Source organism: Cuculus canorus, chromosome 22 (genome assembly GCF_017976375.1).
Source record: "Cuculus canorus isolate bCucCan1 chromosome 22, bCucCan1.pri, whole genome shotgun sequence".
In the NCBI taxonomy this organism is placed as follows: Eukaryota; Metazoa; Chordata; class Aves; order Cuculiformes; family Cuculidae; genus Cuculus; species Cuculus canorus.
This window is the reverse complement of record NC_071422.1, coordinates 7,847,336-7,869,044: the sequence shown is the minus strand read 5'-3', so window position 1 is coordinate 7,869,044 and position 21,709 is coordinate 7,847,336. Positions and strand designations below refer to the sequence as shown.

Here is a 21,709-nt window from a genome sequence, read left to right as displayed (position 1 = left end):
AATAACAGAGTAAAACCTTCCACGAAGGAGCAGGCACCTGTGTTTATCTTGCGGGCTTTTAGAAAGCCCTGCAAATACACAAGAATCTCCAGGCAGCAGGGCAAACGCAGCGGGGCTGCTCGATCATAGCGGAGATTAAACTAGAGACTCTTCTTCAAAGCCCAAACTTCTTCAACCAAGTCCGGCCGCAGGCACCGAGAACTGTCACACCTCTCCAAGAGACAAAGAAACCACAGCACAGACAGCAGAGGGTTGAGCTGAAGGTCGTGCACAAATAACTCGGAAGAACTACAAGCACCTATTCTGTGTCCACAGACCTTTATCTTAACCCTTAGGATGCGATCCTCTCCCAGACTTTAAAAATCCAGGCAGGAATTGAAGCAAACAGAGACATTTTTGCAAAGCCCGAGGGAGACGGCTGTTCAACATCCTCTCACTTCTTTGAAAATCCCACCCACAGTCTCCGAAGGATTTAAACCAGAAACTGGTCTGAGCGGTAGCTGCGTGGAGTTGGATCGGCACGCAGACTTCAAATACCCCAAACCTCTGGGGTCGTTCAGCTGAGGTTCCACTCAGCCCACGTCGTACAGGGATGGCCAAAGTTGTACAATAACAATGTGCAAATGCATATGAAATGTTAAATACAAATATAAAATCCAGGCCCTACATTAAACCCCGTTTTCCAATTCAGCTCTAACGAGGCAGCCTGTTTCAAAACCGATTCCTCCAAATCCTTTGTCACTGAACAGAGGGAAGGAATGAGACGCTGCTTTCGGCTTTTGCACAGAGCTGATGACTCCTAAGACAAGATTGCCATACTTGTGTTCAAAAAAGACCCAACACGACGTCTCAAATTCAAACTGGAGGTGACCCGTGGGGACTCATCTCACACTGCAGCACTACCTGCATCCGTCTGAAAAGGACCAAAAGCCCAACTTCTGGTGTGAGAAAACTCACCAGAATGAAGAGATGGGCATGACATGCAACAATATGATTTACTTATAGCTCTGGGAAGACTGAAGGGACAGAGCAGGTCCCACACTGGATTATCAGAGAGTCATTCAGAACCCAAGCCATCCCGCAGGGAGCATAAATCCTGCGCGTGCTGCAGAAGTTTCTGAGCTGGCATTAAATCAGATGTTAGAAATAGAATTAACTGAATATTTCGTGCTTGGGATAACAGTGCATAAACGGGAACGAGGGTTACAGGATAAGTAATTTGTAGCCAGCATTTAATTGGCCAGCACAGTCAACGTTTATTGCTCTTATGTGCTTAGCATGACTGTTTTTATGTGTTCTGGACATGCTAAAAAGGAGCACTTTTATGAAGTTCTTTTATTACTTTATGACTCAAAGGAAATGTCAGACAGTTCTTTCTCGTGACAGAATTTGCTGTCTCCTCATGTGGAAATTATTCACCCATGACCCCAATCCTCTCTACCAACCTGAGTTTTAAATAAGCCTTTATTTTGACTTGTCAGGTTAAATACCATCACTTACATCACAGTACACCCTACAAGTTTCCAGCACGAACTGGATTCTCATTGTCCCAGACAATCTGAGATAAACCTAAAAAGCAGTTCCATGAGACACCTACCCGAGACACTTATACCTTGTCCTACATCTCTCCAACCCAGGCGAAACTCAGATACAGAAGATGTGCAATGGAACAGGGCAGGGAACCGGTGCAGCGGGAGGACGGATGCGTGTCCATACCTATGCACGAGGGAGGGTCCGGTTGCCAGAAAAATCTGTTCTCAATCTGCACGCAAGTGATTTTGGCCTCGCCTTGCAGAGCGTATCCTGGATTGCACTGGAAGACAACGGAGTCACCGGCCTCTTTGCTGTCACCGCTCCGGCTCCCATTCTGGGGAATTCCGGGGTCATTGCAGGAAGTGGCAGTAGAAACTGGAGAGTATAAAAAATTATATATTTTTTACATATATATATATTTATATTTAATATAGGCTTAGAGCATCAGCTGTACTGAAGACTGTCCTTATTCAGACACCCAAGCAATGACCTCATTCTTCATCTCTCCCCCTTCAGGATTCCTCACAGTCGCCACATACACAAATCCTGGCTTTTCCTTTACACCGAGCAGCTGCTGCTCCAGCTGCTAAAGACTCTGGGGACCAGCAAGTTCAAGCACGCTATGCAGAGTGCAAGTTTGATGCATAATTGTGCACATCCATGTTTACTTAATAAGTCCAGACATCCTCTGATCTTACATGGCATTTTTATAGAACTCTGTGTCAGACACATGCTGCAAAATAAACTAATCTGCTAGCACTTTCCACTTCCCCTGGGTGCCAAAGCAATTTAGCCTTTAGCCCTGCGCAGCATCAAGCCTGACCTTTTAGAAATGCCCATGTCTCCCTCCCGGTCTCGCTGCTGCATCCCTTTGAGCTGCGAGATGACCCCCTCAGCTTCTTCCCAGCTGGGGGCGGACAGCACAGCGTCACCGCGGACTGAGCTCAAGCTCTGTCAACACTGCAACAACTGAACAGCATGGGAAGTCCCGGAGTAATAGAAGTTTTGCTAGCTTATATAGATCATTAAAGTTCACAAGATCCAAACCTCTATACTTCCGAGCTTAGGTCTGACTACTTCGTCACACCTTGTGAACAAAGGCTTTGAGCAGAGGCATTCAATAAAGACCAGCTCCGTATCAGGCAGCAGAGCAGAGCTTATTTCTAGCTAAGTTGATGAGAGTCTATTACACCCAGGCAGTTTAGAGCAAGCTCTTCTTAAAAGAGTCAGAGGAAATCCCTCTCTCTTTCTGTGCCACTGAAGATAAGCGAGTGAGCAGCCCAGTCTGGTCCTTCCTGACACAAGCCTGACACAGAAAGACGACCGCAGACCTGTGCTGGGTGACACCAAGCTCTCCCTTTGTCCTGCTCATCCCAGAAGGTCTTGCCCAGCACAAACTCTTCCCAAAGAGCTGGCCTGCTCACCTGGCCGTGAAAGGCACCCCAAGTAGAAAGCTATGAGCACAAATGTGGGAAAGACACATGGGTGGATATCTCCAAGTCCCAGCAAGATCGCATCATCATTCACCCAACAGCCTCCCTGTATACTAACATCTCCAAACCAGGCAACTGAGGGCTGGTTACTGGACATGTCAGTGACGGCCTGCACCTGAGAGCCTGTGTGTGAATCTTGAAACCTATTATCCTAACATAATTTAAATTAATGCGTTTGCAAGGCCGAGTCTTAGGTAGCGGCTGGCAGGACTCGGGCAATGACACCGCACACTTAGTGCTGCTGCTGCTAACAATGACATCCCTGCAGCAGAGAAAGCTTTCTCTGATCTGCATCTCACGGGATCCACTTTGAGGGATTTTAAATAGACTTGGTTTTTGGAGACCACTGACCAACTGCTCTCAGAACGCCTGCGGGAAGTTGCCTGCACACTGCTGTCTCCGCAGGACCTGGGGGAAGGCGCTGGAAAATATCTGTAATCGCTCCTTGTGTATTTCACAACGTAATGCTCTGCATCTCACTGCCAAGTTCACCACTGTGAAGGTGACTGTAGCAGAGGGAGCACAGAATCCACCTGCATCGCAAGGACAAAATATAAGAGTTTTCTCTGTTTGCAGAGACTGCACCCAAATGTGGCAGAGCACAAATCCCGGAGGTGTTCCAGGCCAGGATGGATGGAGCTCTGAGCAGCCTGATCCAATTGGAGGTGTCCATGCCCAATGCGGAGGAGTTGGAACTGGATGGGCTTTAAGGCCCCTTCTGACCCAAATCATTCTCTGATTCTACTCTACAATTCTATGAAATCGGTGGAAGATTGCCCTGTTCCGGCTGTCGTATTCAATACAACATCATTTGCTCACCACCAGTACTTTGTAGACAGACTTCCCAGCAAAGCCAGGTTTGGACAACACAAAGAAACCAACGCAAAGCCCACCTGAAAATTGAACGGCAAAGCCCTGCTTGCTTGTGAAGAAATCGGTGTTGAACTGAAGGATGACAGAGTTGAAAGTACTGTGGACATCACCGGGTAAGACGGACCCACTGATCTCCTTTAGGAGGATGCCGTTCTCCACGGGGCCGTCCCAGATCCTCAGCACATCGTGGAACTCCTCGGTGTGGAAAACCATGAAATGGAGCCTGGGGGGCAAAATGAGCCAGAGGTCAGACCACAAATCAAGCTCTGCCCTTTTTACCAATGTCGGGCGACTCAACCCACAAGAAATGTCTTCTTGTTATCTGCAACTCAGCCTGGACAAAGCACTTTATCCTTCTACCAAACACTGTCTATCTATAAACCCCAAGGTCTTAGTCACATGCCTCCCTAATTAAACACATCCATTAACAAAGAGCCAATAGAGCAGCTTCTTTTGCTGAGAAGCAAAGGAACAGCACGGGAGCACGAGCCAGCTCTCCAGAACCCACAACAGAAACGGAAGGGAGAGAAAACAGAAATTAAGGAACTGGCATCTGGCAGCTAAATTGTGCTCTGAATGAGGGGTTTATCACACTAATCTGAGCACAGATTCCATTTCTTTACTCTGTGTATATTCCAGTTTTGTCTGTCCAAAAGAGAAGGCTGTAAGGCCTTCAGTGTAGGCAGCAAACGCTCCTCAGTGTGAACTGCCTGCAGCAGCACTGCCTGGAGCTCTGCTCTGCTGCTCCTGAACAGGAACAGGGCTATGCCAGTTTGACCCTTCCAGCAAATATTCCCTAGGGAAGCCCAAGATGCTGTCAGGAGTCATCACAGTGAAGAAATTCACTGCAGAGTGATGGACCTAAGGGGACAGGAGAAGGCCAGAAGTTCCCTCCATACCCGGGAGAGACCTGGTGGCACTCTTGGACAGGACAAACTTGGTCCTAACATCTGCTGGGATGCCCCTCTGCTCCCACCTCAGGCCCGGGGAGATACCACTCCACACTCCTCCTGAGCAAAACAGCCTCAGCTCAGGAAGGACACAAAGCAGATGAATCCAGACCTTGCAACGAGCTTTAGGATCTTCCAAGACCAGAAGCACCATCCAAGCATAAGAAACATCATTACTACTGTTAGACCCAGGGGAGTCAACTACAGGCTGCACCGCACCAGGGTTCAGTCCCTTACCCTCCAAATGCCAAATGAAGGCATTTAATTGCCTGTTTTTCATTGCCCCACACTATCAAAGGGGAAATACTACCCGACACAATGGATTCGGGCTAAGATGGGGTAACTTGAAACACGCTAGTGTGAAAAAGAGACAGAAATCTATAAATGAATAAAACAATCAGGTATTGTGCTTAAAGCCCTGACAGTCCACGGAGGAAAACAAGGAATCATTCGCTTGGCTGCTTTCCTATTTATCCGGGGCAAACATAAATAAATCAGGTAGAACCATAAAAGGGGAAAAAAATCCCCACTGCAAAGTACTCAGCAACAAAATGATGCCCACGGAATCCGACAGAAACCAAAAGAGCTGAATCATAAATCTACCTAGCAGAGACCTTGAGCAAAGAGAAAGCAAGCCAGACTCGAGGAAAGTAAGGATGGACCACAGCAGCAGCGCTCTCCACAGCTGCGTTGGCCTGACTACAATTCTTTTTGGGTTCTAGTTAGCCAAAATTAGTTCTAGTTAGCCAAAACTCTCAAGAAAACTCATTGCTGAAGCTCTCAGAAACGGGCAGATGCTCACAGAGATCAACCTGGGGTGTGGGACACCCTGGAACTGCCACTGTCTGGGAGAGGTCACAACCAGCTCCCGGGACCACAGCTGCCTACAGCAACTCAATTCCCTCCTTCAAGAACTCGCCGGCAAGGCTTCACCGTGTGTAACAACCGGGTGACACAGCGGCAAGGCACAAGTTGTCCAACGCCAGCTGGTTCCGGAGTCTACTGGGATAGCTGATCTTATGAAGAGAACTGGTGTGCTCTGGAGCAAATCAACCGATTCAACAGGTACATCTGTAACCAAACAGCACGATCCTTCCGTCAGCCTGATTCCGTTCCCAGCAGGGCTTCATTCAAGACAAGGCAGAGACTCTGCTTTAATGGACCACGGGGAGGAAGGGAGTTTTACTTTTGCACTCTGACATTCCCAATCGCACACAAGAAAAAGAAGCAAAAAGCGAATTAGGAAATTGCTTCTATATAAACACATGACAGAGGGGAAGTTCTTCCAGCTTAGCAGGAGCAGAGAGGAGGAGAGGCCAGCTCTGCACCGACACTCTGCATAAGCTTTGGCGAGCTGTTCAGCCCCAGCTCTTCAGAAAGCACTTCCACATCTTGACCAGCCGACCTGGAGCTCTTTCTGCCAACATTTTCCACCCAGGCTCTGGCGCCCCCAGCTCAGCTCTGCTGTGCAACACGCTGGGCTCCAATCTGGCGATGGTTTCAGCAGTGGAACGGAGCCTGATGCGCTGGCAGCGAGCACAGTCCCACGCTGACAGGGCTGCCCGCTGGCTCCCTCCAGCCTGCAGAGGGTTCCCAAGCTTAAAAGCTGTTACACCTCTAGAGAATTCCAAGAAAGCTAACTGAAACACGCCAATATCCTCACTCAGATTTCGAGATGAGATGGTGACGCATGGGACCTGTCAGTCCAGCACCACCCATCGCACCAGGATTAGCATCACTGCACTCTGGTACGGCAGAGATCGCGCCGGACAATGGAACGCCCCTGTGCCTTCAGTGGATTCACTGCTTGTGGCTCCGCAAGGTCTACTCGAAGGCAAGTTTCATTTCATTCCCAGTAAACCCTCCAACCACTTCTTTCTCTCCCCAGAGACTCACAGATAAGCCAAGTCATTTGAGTTGTAATCTTAGGTGCGTGTGCATGCGTGTGTTTGCACACGCACAAAATTAATCCTCTCTCAAAGTGCAATCCTTCAGCTCTCACAGCCACGACGTGCAGACTGATTTTTCTATCTTCCTCTCCTTCTCCTCATTCTGTGCAGATATAGCTTTATTCAAAAAACCTTGGTGATTAATTTTAATGTAAGTTATAAATGAGAGCTTTATACAATTGTACCATGCGTGAAGAGGATTATTTTTTCCAATGGATTACCATAAAAATGAAGTTGCTGAAAATGTGCTCTCAACTCAGAGATCATCTGTTCTGGCTGAGCTGCCAAAACAAAGGAGCAGAAGGAGGGAGCTTTCATTTCTGATGGAAGGAAGGGTCACACGGTGTATTGCCGTACCGCTGCCTGGCATCGCTTCCTCTCAGTCCTGGCCTCTTCCAAGCCTTTGGCTGATCCTGCAAACGTAAGCCTACAGCCCTGCTCGTCTGAGTGCTCTTGAAGAAGCAGACAAGGATTACATGTGCGTAAAGTTCACTTGCTGAAGCAGTCTTGGATGAGGCAGCCTTTTATGCTTTTGGTGGGGATGGAGAGGAGTCTCATGTCTATGTTGTCCTATAAAACTCTTCAGGTTCTTCAGAATATTTTAAAGGAGAATGAGAAAAAAGAGATCTCACCTGGATGCAGGAATTAAGCTGTGTTGGCCTTGCTCTTCCTCCTGTGCTCATACAGAAACCATCCATTATTGAACCACAGTGAAGAGCAGAGCTAACGGAGGGAATTTCTGCATTAAAATTAAAATACTGGACCAGATCTACCTCCACTGACTGAAAGAACCACAGAGCAAAACACGGTTAAGAGTCTCTGCTGAAGAGATGACAAGTGTTGATGCAGCAAGGAAGCTACGGTGAAGATAAAAGGGCACTGACAGTGAAAGCGTGGGGGACTGGGACAGCAACGGGTCTTTGGGTCTGCACAGAAATGGGGCCGACACACCAGCTAATGAGCACTAGAAATTATAATGGGAGATCATTGGAGAAGAGGATTATTGAGTAGACCTTGGCATCTAGGTTTCTCCCTCTCAAAGTCCCATCACTCACCAAAAACCTTACTTGCCAATATACTCTGGTTTTCTGTCGAGGATGGTGTTTGCTGGACAGAAATAGGCAGGTACACAAAGAGCAGCACCAAAACGCCTTGCTGGGCTTGGGCAAACTCCAGCACGGAGCAGGGGTTAAGCAGCAGGGACTGCAGATGAAGCATCAGAGAGCAGGGAACTGCCTGGATTCTGCTGCTGACTGCGCTAACTTTATGAGCCAAATGTTCTCAACACTGGGCTTAACTGCCAAATTCACACAACTCATAAACAAATTACATTTCCAACTGCCATTTCCCAACAGGAAAGTGGCAACAGAACAACAAGAGAAGTCAGAGGAGCAGGGAGAGAACGCAGCCTTGGGTCTCAGTACAGACCAGATGTTTAGAAACCACCTTGAGTTCTGTCCTTTGGGAGGAGAATTACATTGCATGTGTTCTAGTTATTATTAAAACAATGCAATTAGAAGATGAAGGTAAGTGCTCTGGTCTCAGTCTTCCAGCTGTCCACCCATATCTGGGGACGGTCACACCTGACCATCCACTCTCACAAGCGCAGCATGACAGAACTCAACCCTCTCAGCGTTAAATTACTCGAGCGGCGTGACTGGAGATGAACCAAACCCATAACCGCCTTCCACTTATCCTTTCCTGGAATACGACTTTTTTTGACCAATTTTATGTATTCATCCTCATTTCAGGATTATCTTACTTGGACACATATTAAATATCCTTGGGAAATTCAACAACTTGGTAGAAAAGGTTTGTTTCCGAAGGCATCCCAGTACAGAAAGGTGTGAAAAGCTCTTAGGTTGCACAAGTCCATAAATGCTCTTGGATGTTATTTTAATAGAATAACACCACAGGCAGCAACAGCAAATCGTATGACACCTCCACCCGTGGCACAACAGCTCTTACAGACCACACAGGGCTAAGAAGCTTGAGAGAAAGGAGAAGCGAGACTGCTTCCATTCAACCTGGCAAGGAGATGAACCAGCGCTTGCTCCTCCATTTGGGACTCTCTGAGTGAAAGGGAATTCTCTCTATTTGCCTTGCATAATTATCGATCTCCTTCTGGGAAAATAAGCTGTACATGGAAGGAAACCCAAGCTGTGATAACCCAAGCCCAACTCACCCTATCGTGCAACCAGCATCTGCTTCTATTGTCCAAATACAATTCAGGTTGTGATCGTAGGGTGTCGGGTAGCCAGGAGACAGTATTCGTCCTGATGACTCTCCTTTGATTGTCCCCCCACACTCAGCTGAAAGAAACATATGGGTTAGTGAGAAGATTCACGACGTATTACGGTTCTCGCTTGGCAACAATGCAAATCTCATCCTACGAATACAACAGGGAGTATTTCTTGCCATTTAAAGAGATTCTTAAAGCCTACAAAACAAAGATAAAGAGAGTAATTTAATTCAGCTAAAAGACTGCGTTATTGGAACAAGCCTGCACTTCTGTGCACATTCCCACCATCTGACAGGCTGACAAAGCTTCCCTCCACCTTTTTGACTTTGCAGGGAATAAAGGCAGAGCCTGCCAGCATCCTGCTGTACCCAGATTCACACGTGGGGTGAAAGAGCTCAATTCTCCTGCCTGTATCTACAAAAAGTCTTAACAATTCATCAGAGTGATAAAATGAAGCCAAGATACTTATGTATCTGCTAAACAAACCTCAAAAGAACACCGGTATTTGATGTATTTTCTTAATGTATCCATCAAAATTCTGTAAGTTTCCAGGGGCTGACACAGCTCCACCACCAGTCAGAAGGAATGGATGTGCAGCGAACGGGGCAAAGGGGAAGAAGATGCATAAAGCACAGAAATTTGTCTTATCTCAATAATCACAGAATGGTTTGGGTTGGATGAGACCTCAAAGCCCATCCTGTCTCAACTCCATCCATGGGCAGGGACACCTCCCACTGGCTCAGGGGCTCCAAGCCCCATCCAACCTGGCCTGGAACCCCTCCAGGGATGGGGCAGCCCCCACTGCTCTGGGCAACCCGGGCCAGGGCCTCCCCACCCTCACCCTTATCAAGGTCTCTGTTAATGCAGATGAGTGCGATCAGTATCGGAGTTAACGTCGTACGTATGAGCAAAGGAAGAAAGAAAAGGTGCTCAGTACAATACCCACAAGCAAAGCACTTGTTAGAGGAGGTCTGAAAAGCAAGAGTTGTCTCACCTACACAGGTTGGCAGAGGTTGATCCCAAGCTCTCCGCTCGCCCGTCAGGCAGACCAGCACCCTGCTGCCTCGCAGAGTATAGCCAGGGTCACAGCTAAAGGATACAGAGCTGCCAGCAAAGTGCCCCTCGTCACGGACCTTGTAGCCAAACTGTGGGATGCCAGGGTCCTCACATTTAATAAGTTCAAAACCTGGAGCAGGAGAAACAGCATCCATTTTCATCAGCTACTTAGAAGCCAGGAGCTATTAACACAGGATTATACTAGTGTTTTCTTCTTAAAATCATTTGCTGAAGAGAAAAAACACCACCGTATTGAAAATTACTACTTTTAATTAATATTTGAATCAAATCCCCGAGATCTGGTATCTCAGCTTTGATACAAAGGTTCCGTATCATCACTGCCTCATTCACGACAGAGAACGTTTGCCCACACAATCATCTCCCCAAGTCCAATCCCACTTCAGAATACAAAATCTACGTGGAAGGGATTGTTTCCTCTGGTCATGCAATCGTATCACAAAAATACACCACTACATCTCAGGTTCCCATCTCACAAGCCCAGGGGCTTACTGGAGAACTGCAGCTCAAAGCCTTTACTGGTGTTCTCGCTGTTGGTGATGAATTCAAGCCACATACTGCTGGAGGTGCTGTTTATGCTGGTGCCGAGCATTTCCGAGCGGCTAAAGGAGCCCAGCAGGCGAGCAGAGCTATTGCTGCCATCGTAGACCTGGGAGGAACAAGAAACACGCAATGGAAAACATATTTTGTTTGCTACTTCAGGGACCAAATCATTCTACAGTGTGAACAGGAACAATCTCTTTGAAGCCAGTGATATTATCCCAACCAAGAGTCTGACTAGAAAAGACTTCGAGATGCCACTCATCTGAGGACCACAATTCACACCCTGAGGGATCTGCATCCTTCTCCTTCAACCTGAGCTTATGATGCACTTGGGGCTGTTTTGTGAACTAAGCGCTCTTTCCAAAGAACAGCTACTCGGAAAAACATTTTCTCCCTACAGTGACTCACGGATGTGCCTCGACCTCGCCATTATTTAAGAAAAACAGAAACGTGGGATTTTTTCCCCTTTCTTTCAGCTAGCACGATTCTCTACAAGGATAAAGAACATCTTCTCACTAACGGAGACTGATAGCAACTTTCCTCTGGAGCAGATGAGAAGTTGATGACAAACCTGTTGAGAGAACATCATTTCTTTCACAACGAATATATTCTTCGCATTAGCTGCAAATCTCTCTCTCCCTCCTGTCATTTGTGAGCTGAAAATATGTGGATTACACCTATCTCGTGGTGCAGAAGTACGGCACTTGAATAAAGGACAGCGTTCTCTGGGAGATGGCTTAGCACAGCAGCACACATCTTGTAATATTAATGCTTCCTACAAAACCCATTTCTTTGTGGTTAACAGAAACTCAGCCTGGATTTGTCTCCTTTATACAGAGTCCTGAAACTTGTAAATGCAGATTAATCTAAGGCTGAATATGGGAATGCTGAAGAGCTTCAGTTCTGCCTTTAAATAAAGCTCTTTTTGGGACAAATCGGCCTTGATTCTGTGAAAACACAAAACAATGCTAAAAGCCTCACACTTCCTCACGTGTTAACAGCTTCCCCTGTACAACTATGCAGACGAGAACTGAAGTTTAGCTACAAAGGAAGAACCCCTGGCATTCCAATAAATCTCTAAATCTCAGGGAAGACTTCCCAGCAGAAAGTGCACTGATATGGCAAAGATATCTACATTATTAATGGATATGGAATCTGTTTAAGCATCCCTCTGCAGACTGAAGCCTCAAATGATTAAACTGCAAACGATGTTCACGATCGCCTTAGTGAGGTCACTCAGGTAATCCTTTCCCTTTCAGATCTTGCTCTCATTAGCAGAAGGGTAGAGCTTCACTGCAAGAAGAATTACCTTGAGAACATCTCCAGCCTCCAGTTCAAAAGTTCTGGCTTTCAGCTGGATCCCCTTTCCTGGCTGGGTCTGGATGGAGTAGATGCACTCGTGGTTGTTGTTATAGTTTAACGGATAGTTGGGGGACAGCAGAATGCCTTGAGTTCCAGTGACGGATGAACCACATTCAGCTATATAAAGACACAAAACCACATTTTAATAACCACATGTATATTCCAGCCATACAAGACATGCAGGTGATTCCTCCAAATGGCCACAGATGTTCGCTCCGTCCTACACCCATCTGCTAATGCATCCGTGGACTCGCAGCCAGGAAACAGAACAGTAACTAACCCTTCTGTCATCGTGGAACCTCGGGCGGTTTATAAAGAGATTACTGCCCTCTCCTTATGCAGACAGGGAAGAAGTCTGAGAACGCTGGCGTGCTCAAACGCTAGCTTGGGATCCAAATCAGTAAACTATTCCAAAATCTCTGGAAAGCCACCACCTGCTCAAAGCAGCCCCCGTGTTTGTGTTGTTTCCTGACTCATGAACTAGATGGAAAATAAAAGAATGTATTAGGTTGGAATAGTTAAAACCGTCTCCATATTTATCAAAAGCTCATCCTATACCTATTTATAGTGCATAAACCCCATGGTATTCAGCCAACACCCCTGACTGCTGGCATCGATGTGTTGCAGGTGCCAAAGCTCTTTGTGGAGAAAGATATGCACGGGCAAAACTTCCAAATAATTAAAATGGTAAAGCTATGTCTGAATTCCAACAGCTGCCCCCAAAATAATTTCCTGAAAGCTAAGAGGGCAAAATTTGACCTCATTTGTTGTTAACTCTGCCCTCAGCTCTCCCGTTCATCATTTGACAGCATTTTAAAGGACCTCTTGTCCCTTGCCCCCAGCATTTATTCCTTCCCAGCTTTGCAGCTAACAATTACATGTGTTCCCATTAGAAAACGAGAGAAACCCAGCGCTCCTTCTGCCTCTCACTTCAGAAACCAGCTCAAATTTACATCTCTTTGTTTCCTCCCAAAATGTCACTCAAAGAACCACAGTGGGCTCAGGTTTTTCTATGGCACAGACAAAATCGACCTTTCTTGTTCAAAAGCCAAGTGCCTGGGGACAGGGATGGGAATGCTGATGCGGGCATCGCTCCGCACCTCCAGCTGAGGGAACCGGAGGGGCAGCGGGAGCCAGTGGCTCTCCAAGTGCTTCTGCCTTCCCTGAGTTTATGTCCTATAACAGGTTATAAAAGGCCAGCATTTCAGAAAGATGGAAACAGGAAGGATGGAAGGAAATCATGGAAGCAAGAGTCCTTTCCCTGTTATTCACTACGACCTGTAGTCCAGCCCTGTTCTATTACACTCTTCCAGTAAGGCTTTCCTGCTTTTTCACCCAATCCGATTCCTCTTCTACCCTGCCTAGGGTGAACAGCAGTTGATTTTTAGCCAAACTTGAATTTAGAAGATTTGCATGAATCGAAACTTGGCAGAATGATCCTCTTTAGAGAAGGAAGAGGCTGGCACTTTGGAGGTTTGACCTATCTTGGATGTCAGGAAACCACAGTTTAGTGCTTCTGCAAACAAGCAACCACCATCCTCTGCCTCTATTTCATGTATTTTAATCGCAAGCTTTTAAGGATGCAATCTCTCACTCCTACAACATCTGGAGAGTGTAACAGGACCACTGTGGGCATCCCTTCACCATGTAAAGTAGTTACAGACATTCCTGTAGCACAGCCTGATGAGCACAGGCTGAGAGAGTTGGGGTTGTTCTGGAGAAGAGAAGGCTCCAAGGAGACCTTAGAGCAGCTTCCAGCGCTGAAAGGGGCTCCAGGAAAGCTGGGGAGGGGCTCTGGATCGGGGAGTAAAGGGAATGGATGAGGGGGAATGTATTTTAGCTGAAAGAGGGGAGATTGAGATGAGATCTTAGGCAGAAATATTTTTCTGGGAGGATGGGGAGGCCCTGGCCCAGGGTGCCCAGAGCAGTGGTGCTGCCCCATCCCTGGAGGGGTTCCAGGCCAGGTTGGATGGGGCTCGGAGCCCCTGATCCAGTGGGAGGTGTCCCTGCCCATGGCAGGGGTGGAACTGGATGGGTTTTGAGGTCCCTTCCAACCCAACCCATTCTATGATTCAGGTGCATTCTCGTGCAGATGCAGCACTGCTGCGATAGCGCTGAGCTCCACAGAGCTCCCCCGGCAGCAGGAGAACGAGCTCTTGCCTGCTGTTAGCACACGGAGGAAGCAAAACTCCACAGCACTCACACAGAGCTTCAGGTTCTACTTGCCAAATGGCATCCAAAGGACGTCCCCCACAGAGGACTCCTGTTGCCGGCAGTTGCTGCCTTGTCTGCGAGGCCCATCGCAGCCTGGTCGCAACACACATACACAATCCTCAGCACATGTAAAGCTGCCTTGCAACCACCATGTGTTTAGGATTCTGCGTTACTCCTTGATTAGCTCCCACATGAGCAAACCACGAGCCCTTGTTTCCTTGGCCTATTTACCCTAAAAGATTTTCAGCTGCAAAACACTGCCTCCCTGTCCCTTTGAGCCCTGGTGTTCCATGTGCGCAGCTGGGGAGAGTCTCTCCGACTTGCCCTGAGAACAGCTTTCCTGATTAGTTGGCTCTGCCTCGTCTCCACGAGCCCTTCGCAGCATACAAAGCTGTGAAACCAGCGCACGTGCAGCACCCTGCACCCACTCTGCCACCTCTGCTGCTCCTCCAGTTACAGCGCGAGGGCTCACAGGGAGCAGCAGTGGATACTCCGAGAGGAGGTACTCCACAGGAGACTTTCTCCTCCTCTCTTGCTATGTATGAGAAGCAGAACATTCACTTCAGCGCTGATTACCCAAGGATGATGCTGGATCCGCTCTGAAGTGGCAGTCGGTGGGGAGCGTCCCTACCCTGGAGAGACGGGTTGACCAAAGGAACAAATCGCTCTCATCTCTCTCCAGACCCATCTCAAGACCAGGGATTGAATACAAAATGTCTGAGTTGTCTGGAAAAAAACAAGCAAAACTCCTGTGATCTTAATGGGCGAGTCTCCAACATCCATCTCTATCCTGGGCAAGCAGAGATCTCCGCGTGCGGCAGGGACATCGTGGACAGAGCTGTCACCCTGCCACCACAGCTCTGCACAAATCACCAGTGAATTTGACCCATTATTATAAAACCAACATGCTAATTCAAAGCCAGCGGCAGGAGGGAACTGCAAACCTAGCGCTGATGTCTGAGGATCAAGTTTAAAGCTCTGTTATGATTCTTGCTGATTTCTGTTCCCCTGATTAGCTTTCTCCGCAACCTGATTATTATTCATGCCCTGAAGAGGCTGCTTGTCACAGCAGCGTGATGCAACCCTGCGACCTGAGCATTAAGCAGTGCTGGGAAATGCGTTCAGCATGACACGGCTCAGCAGAGCGGCTCTGGCTGAGATGCTCTCTGCAATGGCCCTCAAAGGTCACTATTGCACATCAGGAAAAGCTATCCAGCAGGCTTTGCCAGAGTGAAAACAGGGAAGAGACCCGGTCTGCCTTATTTGAATGAATCCTTCACGGCCCCGGGCGAGCCAGGCAGCAGCAGAGCACTCCGTAGTTTCCTACTGACTAAATCAAATCTTTTTACAAAGGCCTGAAGCATCCTTCTTCCTTCCTGCTCTCTTGCTGGAGGACATTGCTGCTGCTGTTCCTTCATAGAATTATGGAATGGTTGGGGTTGGAAGGGACCTTAAAGCCCACCCGGTTCCAAACCTCCCGCTGGATCAGGGGCTCCAAGCCCCATCCAACCTGGCCTTGTACACCCCCAGGGATGGGGCAGCCACAGCTTCCCTGTTCCAGGGCCTCCCCACCCTCACAGCAAAACATTCCTCCCTAAGATCTCACCTCTATCTCCCCTCTTTCAGCTGAAAACCATTCTCCCATGTCCTTCCCCTGCCCTCCCTGCTCCGAAGCCCCTCCCCAGCTTCCCTGGAGCCCTTTCAGTACTGGAAGCTCTCCCAGCCCCCCCAGAGCCTTCATTTCTCCAGGCTGAGCAAGGAAAAGGCAGAATGCAGAGGGAGTGTCCCAGAGACATGCACACTACTGTGGATCACTCACCCAGAAGTCCTGCCTGGACTATTAAGCTTTACAGCACTCGGATTCAAAGGATGGCCTTAAACCCACGCTGTTTTACAGAAAGTATCCCCAAAGGGATGAGAGGGCTCGAGATTCCTTCACTTGTACAGTCACTGGGGCTCAATACCGGCCTTCTGCTGATGTGTGCGACCCAGTCTGCTGTGTATTTGCACACTCCAACCTGGGAGAGGGCTGTGGCCCTTCTGCCAGTCCTACACACCGCTTCAGGGCTGAAAAAACCCATTCCAGCTCCCTCTCCCCCAATCCAACCACCTGGAGAGCTGGAAGATGCCCTCCTGGGAGATGCCACCCATCCCTGCCCACCGAACCAATCCAGCACAGAGTAACCAACCAAGCAAAATGAAAGCACGTGACCACCTACCAACACACCTTGGCAGAGGCGAACTCCACACACGCCGTCTCCCCCCGAGGCAGGTGATGCGGGACGCGCCCTCCAGCCGGTAGCCAGGGAAGCAGGAAAAGGTGAGGACATCTCCCACTCCAAACTGCAGCCCCTTTCTGATGCTGTAGGCTGGGACCTCCGGCTCATCGCAAGGCTCCAAATCATATTCTACAGGGGGACAAACGGACATTTACAGAACGGCAGAGTCACACCTTCTACTCCATTCTCCCCAGTGAGGGCAGCCCAGTCCCTGAACACAGGGATGAGGAGGGAGCCCCGAGTTTCCAAGGTCTGCAACAGAAGGATCCATGCCAGACGTTCATCCTTGTTTGGGCCGTCAAGGCCAGCTTGGGTTTCGCTCTCAGCCCCCAGGGTGCTGCCAGGGTCATGATTTAAGCCAACTCAAAACACAACAGGTTTCCTTTGCTGTCACAGTTGTCAGACAAACAAGAAAGTGACATCAGTGGTGACAAAACACCACGGAAATTTGTCATTCTCCCTCTGGTTTAGTCAAATGAAGATGAATTGATCCGGATGGGATTTCTGCTGCCTCTACATTACTAATCCTGAAAACGAATGAACACGGCATCTTGCTTGGGGAAAGCAAGAGGACATTTTAAGCTGCTGCTGAATGAAAGGTCACGCAGCATCATGGATAACAGCCAAATCCACGCCTCTGACCTCAAAAGAGTCTGTTTTGAGGGTTACGTTTTGAAAAATGACACACCTGCAAAGTATAAAGTATGCGCACACACAACTAAAAGAAGCTAAAAATAGAAATGACTTCCACTGTGGTTTTCCAAGATAGGAAAGAAACCTCCAAAACCACTGAAAACAACAGCTATAATTAGAGGTAATCTTCTTAAAGGCACAAAGTCATTTTTCCTCCATCGAAATGCAGTTAATTGGAAACTTTCTGATGAGTTTCCACAGAGCATCACACACGAATCCCAGACTTCAAAGGCCAGAAAAAAAGGCACTGGAAAGCAGTTCTCGGTGCATCAGGTTTTATCTGCCTCTATGGCAACAGCTCCATCACGGACACCGAGCAAATTGGCATCAAGCTCCACAATCGAAATGGCCATTCCTCCTCCCTCCCAGCTGCCAAATGCGCAGCTGGTGCCCTCGGGACTAAAAGATACAGGAACGCACAGCAGGGACAGGATGAACTGTCATCCGTTAACTGATTGTTTCACAGAAGGGCTTGTTGGGGCACTCAGGCAGCGAGGATTACACTGCCTGAAACGCGGACAGAGGCAAACACTTGGGCAGTCATTCGTAAGGCTTTGGGTTAAAGGACGCAGTCCAACGCCCCGTGCGCCTCGACCACAGATCACTCGTGCTCAGGGATTATTTACAGGCGTGATGGCCTGTTCTGCACAGGCAGCCGTGCCTTTCCTCGAGTCCCTCCACAAGAGCACCGTACATGCGCTGCTCTTCATTGACAACTTCCGTAAAGCTGGGATTTCATTTGAAGAAATGAGAATTTTGCAGAATTACAAAGAGCAGTGGTTTGGTTCAGGAAGTTCAGGACTCCACCGGCGTACTGGAAATCACAGAATCATAGAACAGTTTAGGTTGGAAGGGATCTTAAAGTCATCCAGCTCCACTCCCCCTGCCATGGGCAGGGACATTCCACTGGATCAGGCTGCCCAGGGCCCATCCAACCTGGCCTGGAACACCTCCAGGGATGGGGCAGCCAATATATCAGGGCAGACACTGAGTTCTGCTCAGCCAGATCTTTGCCAGCACCGTGGGGGCAAGAAGTGCTGCCGCAGTCAACAAAGTCCTGCACCCCTCAATGCCCTGTGTGCCCCAGGGCTTTCATCTGCTGTTACAGCAGTCACCTAGAGGAAGCCCAGCAATGGAAAACACTGTCTCCAGTTCCCCAGCAGTGCCAGTGGGACCATGGAACGCTGGTCCAGGCTGCATGTGGCACATCCAGGCCAGGCGGAAGTCAGCTGCAGAGCCTGGGTGATAGGATGAACATCCAAGTGGAGCAATGAACCAAAAGGAAAAAGAGAGACCAGATGGACAATGGGAGTGACCAGCAACGCCTTGCTGCTTATCCAAGATGTCCAAATCGTTCAACATTGCCATCCAAAAGATCCCATCTGTCCCAGCTTCCCACGTTGGAAATGGAAATGCTGTAACTACTGCAGTAATTCTCCTCTGATAAACAGAGCAGGCAGGCATCTGGAGGAAAGAGGGATAAGCATATCCCAAGAAGATGCCAGCTCAAACTCCAGAAACAGGGCAAAAAGGATGACCACGTGAGGAGGGACAAGGCAACAAACACAAATTCCAATGGGTTCAATCCAGTCATCTACAGAGGCTCCAGTCAGACAAAATTGCTATATTTGGTGATATGGAGACTGCAATGGGAATAATTCTTGGTACACAGAAAAATGGAATGGGCTGGGTTAGAAGGGACCTGAAAGACCACCCAGTTCCAACCCCCAAACATACTGTGGTTTAATGCCAGAATAACTCAGTGGGTTTACAAGAGGAGCGACCATCAGTGACCCAGATCACGGACACTGTACCAGCTGCAGAAAAGCGGGAAGGGAAGGAAAGTGAAAGAATGAAGTCTTTGTCCACCCCCTGTCCTTACCTGAGAAGGTGATGTTGAAACCCTCATAGGACATGGAGAAGTCTGAGATGAAGCGAATCTGAGCAGTGAAGTTCCCGAAGAGCCCTGCACTGAGCGGGGCAGGGAGCCGGGAGCCCGTCAGCTGCTTCAGAGGCTGAGCAAAGCTGGTGTTTTCAGTGATGAGGAGGTAGTCGTGGCCATTCTCCAAGTGAAAGGTGTGAAAGGTGAAGAACACACCTGCAGGAGAGGAAACACAGAGATGGCTTCAGCCAACAGTGCTTATGCAGCACCTCTGCATCCAAGAGACTAAGTCCTTCTCCCTGAGATGACAGCAGGATTAATTCCCTGTTTCCCAGTAAACAGCCATCCAACCGATGAGAATGAAAGAAGTAAAACAAGGGTACGGTCCAAGGCCTAGAACAGAGAAAGGCAGTTAAGATCTTCAGTCCCTGTGCCTTTGTACCACAGGAACAGAGACGACACCGGCTCGCTCGAGGGATGGATCAGCAGCAGAAAGGGACGAGCCGGGCAGCTTAGAAAAGCGCTGTATTCTAAAAGTGTTGACCTTTAGATGGGGAGCAAGAACAGCAAAAGCTGTAGTGGTGAGGACCCAAAAACAACAAAACCAAGTTGCGTTCTGGAAGGAATTCACACCTAGAAAAATAGGACATAAGCCAAACATCAAGGTCAGGGAGGCTCTTCCAGAAGATAAAATACAGCAGGGTGACTGCAGGGACTCCCTACACTTTCCTTCGGTGGGACTGAGTGCTGGACCCCAGAGGTTGGAGGACAACGGGAGATAACACCCAGAAAAACCTGATGCCTCATCCACAGACAGCTCCTAAACTGCTCAGGTGCATCTCCCAGGGAAGGGCTCTGTCCCACAGCCACGATCCCTCCCGGCAGTGCCCCAGGGTCCAGCCCTGTCCTGCTGTGATGGGGCTGCTCCTGCCCCCATCCCTGCTCCTGCTCCTGCCCCATCCCTTCTCCTGCCCCATCCCTTCTCCTGCCCCATTCCTTCTCCTGCCCCATCCCTTCTCCTGCCCCATCCCTTCTCCTGCCCCATCCCTGCTCCTGCCCCACTGCCAGGACCTGTTGTCCCGTCCGGGCTCACGGTGGGAAGCGTTTGTGCCGCTGCCGCAGACTCTGGCACAGCGAGCAGCGTCAGGCTGTCAGCCCTGGTCTTGCCGGCCACAGCCTTAGAAGCAACGACGCTTTTATCCACGCAATCATGACAAAATTAAGCCCCACAAGAGATCCGGCTACAGAAAGAACTAACACATACAGGATAACTATTCTGTCCCTCCTTCCAAACCCAATTTCAATAATTTGAAGCATTTTGGTGAGAAGGCTGTGACCTTGCCGCGTTTGTAAATGAGCAAGAAGGGAGTAATGGATTACTTCAAGTATCCTCCAAATCTACGGACACAAAATGGAAAGTACTTGAGGCTTTCGCAAAAGCCTTCAGCGAGGGGATTTTTTTTCATGCTGGAATTCAAAGGAAATTAGAAACACTTATTCTCTGGAAAATAATTCCATCTTTGAAAACCCCAAAATGGCACTGACGGCTTTCAGAGGGCAAAGCAAGGATCTTGTATCAGAAACTCTGTCACAGCGCTGTCACACTGGGTTAGTAAGCTAAAGCGATGCCTGGCAATAAAAAAAGCCTCTTTGCACCCACAGATCTTCACTTTCTGAGCCCCAAGGGGCAGTGTCCCTCCCCTGGGCTTCACGGCCCCCGTACCCCCACGGAACTCCGCAGGGCTCTGTGCAGGGAACCAGGCTCCTCCACGCAGACACGAGGGCTCTGAGCTGGCTCCCACCTCCTCGCGCACACCAGCAGCGCCCAGCAGCCTGACCAAGTTCTTTCAGTTAAGCCAAGGATTAGCAGCACAGAGGCTGCCAGCCTGGGGGGAGCCACGCGCTGCCCTGCTCTGCATCCCGGCTCTGCCAAAGCACAGCATCAGCTGCTCCAAAAGCAAGCGCAGGAGATCTGTAAACAAGGATCAGAGGAACGATCTCCTCTTTGCTCCCCATCCTCCATTAATTTCTGACCATCAGGATTGATTAAAGCTCTGGATAATGAGGTTTCATATCCATCCCAACAGTTTTGTGTCAGCAGTGAATTATAACTCAACATTCCATTTATCCCTACGCCCATCCAATTTCTTTTCGATGCTTTACTGGCTGCATGCAAGCAGCTTCCTTCCAAGAAACGAAGGATAGAGAGGCTGGTGACCAATACAAAGCTTTTCCCATGGGATTGGGAAGAAGCAGGTCTCACAGGACACCTCAGCTGCTCCGTTCTCTCCGCAGCTTCATCCCTTGCACCTCGCTAACCTCCACTGTCCCAGGCAGAGGATTTGTGTCACTCTGCTTAATAATGACCAAAACGGGTCTCGACTCTGACAATTCCTTCCTTATATCCAGGTAAATATTACACAGAGCCTGGCAGAAAATTTTTAGCTCCGCTGTTCCCTCCGCAGGATTCCATGAAGGTAAGAAATGTCGAACCATTTCCAAACATTTATTATTCTTACTGGCAGTGTAGTTGACTGAAAATAGATCTGACCTGTTCTGCCCTGAAAACTTTGTGAGAGGCAGTGAATACAAAATGTCTTCAGTTCTCCCCGTTTATCAGCC

The 21,709-nt window shown here is 48.7% G+C and overlaps 1 protein-coding gene across 3 annotated transcripts in view; it reads right to left on the bottom strand.

Moving 5' to 3' along the window:
- The window catches only part of CSMD2 (CUB and Sushi multiple domains 2), a 295,469-nt gene that overhangs the window by 83,534 nt on the left and 190,226 nt on the right, over window positions 1-21,709 (bottom strand). For all 3 annotated transcript variants that reach the window (XM_054086316.1, XM_054086315.1, XM_054086317.1), the window contains 8 exons: window positions 19,088-19,303; window positions 16,453-16,641; window positions 11,967-12,136; window positions 10,607-10,763; window positions 10,035-10,226; window positions 8,984-9,110; window positions 3,920-4,122; window positions 1,717-1,908 (listed from right to left, as the gene is read on the bottom strand). In XM_054086316.1, coding sequence (XP_053942291.1) covers window positions 1,717-1,908; window positions 3,920-4,122; window positions 8,984-9,110; window positions 10,035-10,226; window positions 10,607-10,763; window positions 11,967-12,136; window positions 16,453-16,641; window positions 19,088-19,303 — 1,446 coding nt within the window. The remainder of the gene's footprint in view (window positions 1-1,716; window positions 1,909-3,919; window positions 4,123-8,983; window positions 9,111-10,034; window positions 10,227-10,606; window positions 10,764-11,966; window positions 12,137-16,452; window positions 16,642-19,087; window positions 19,304-21,709) is intronic.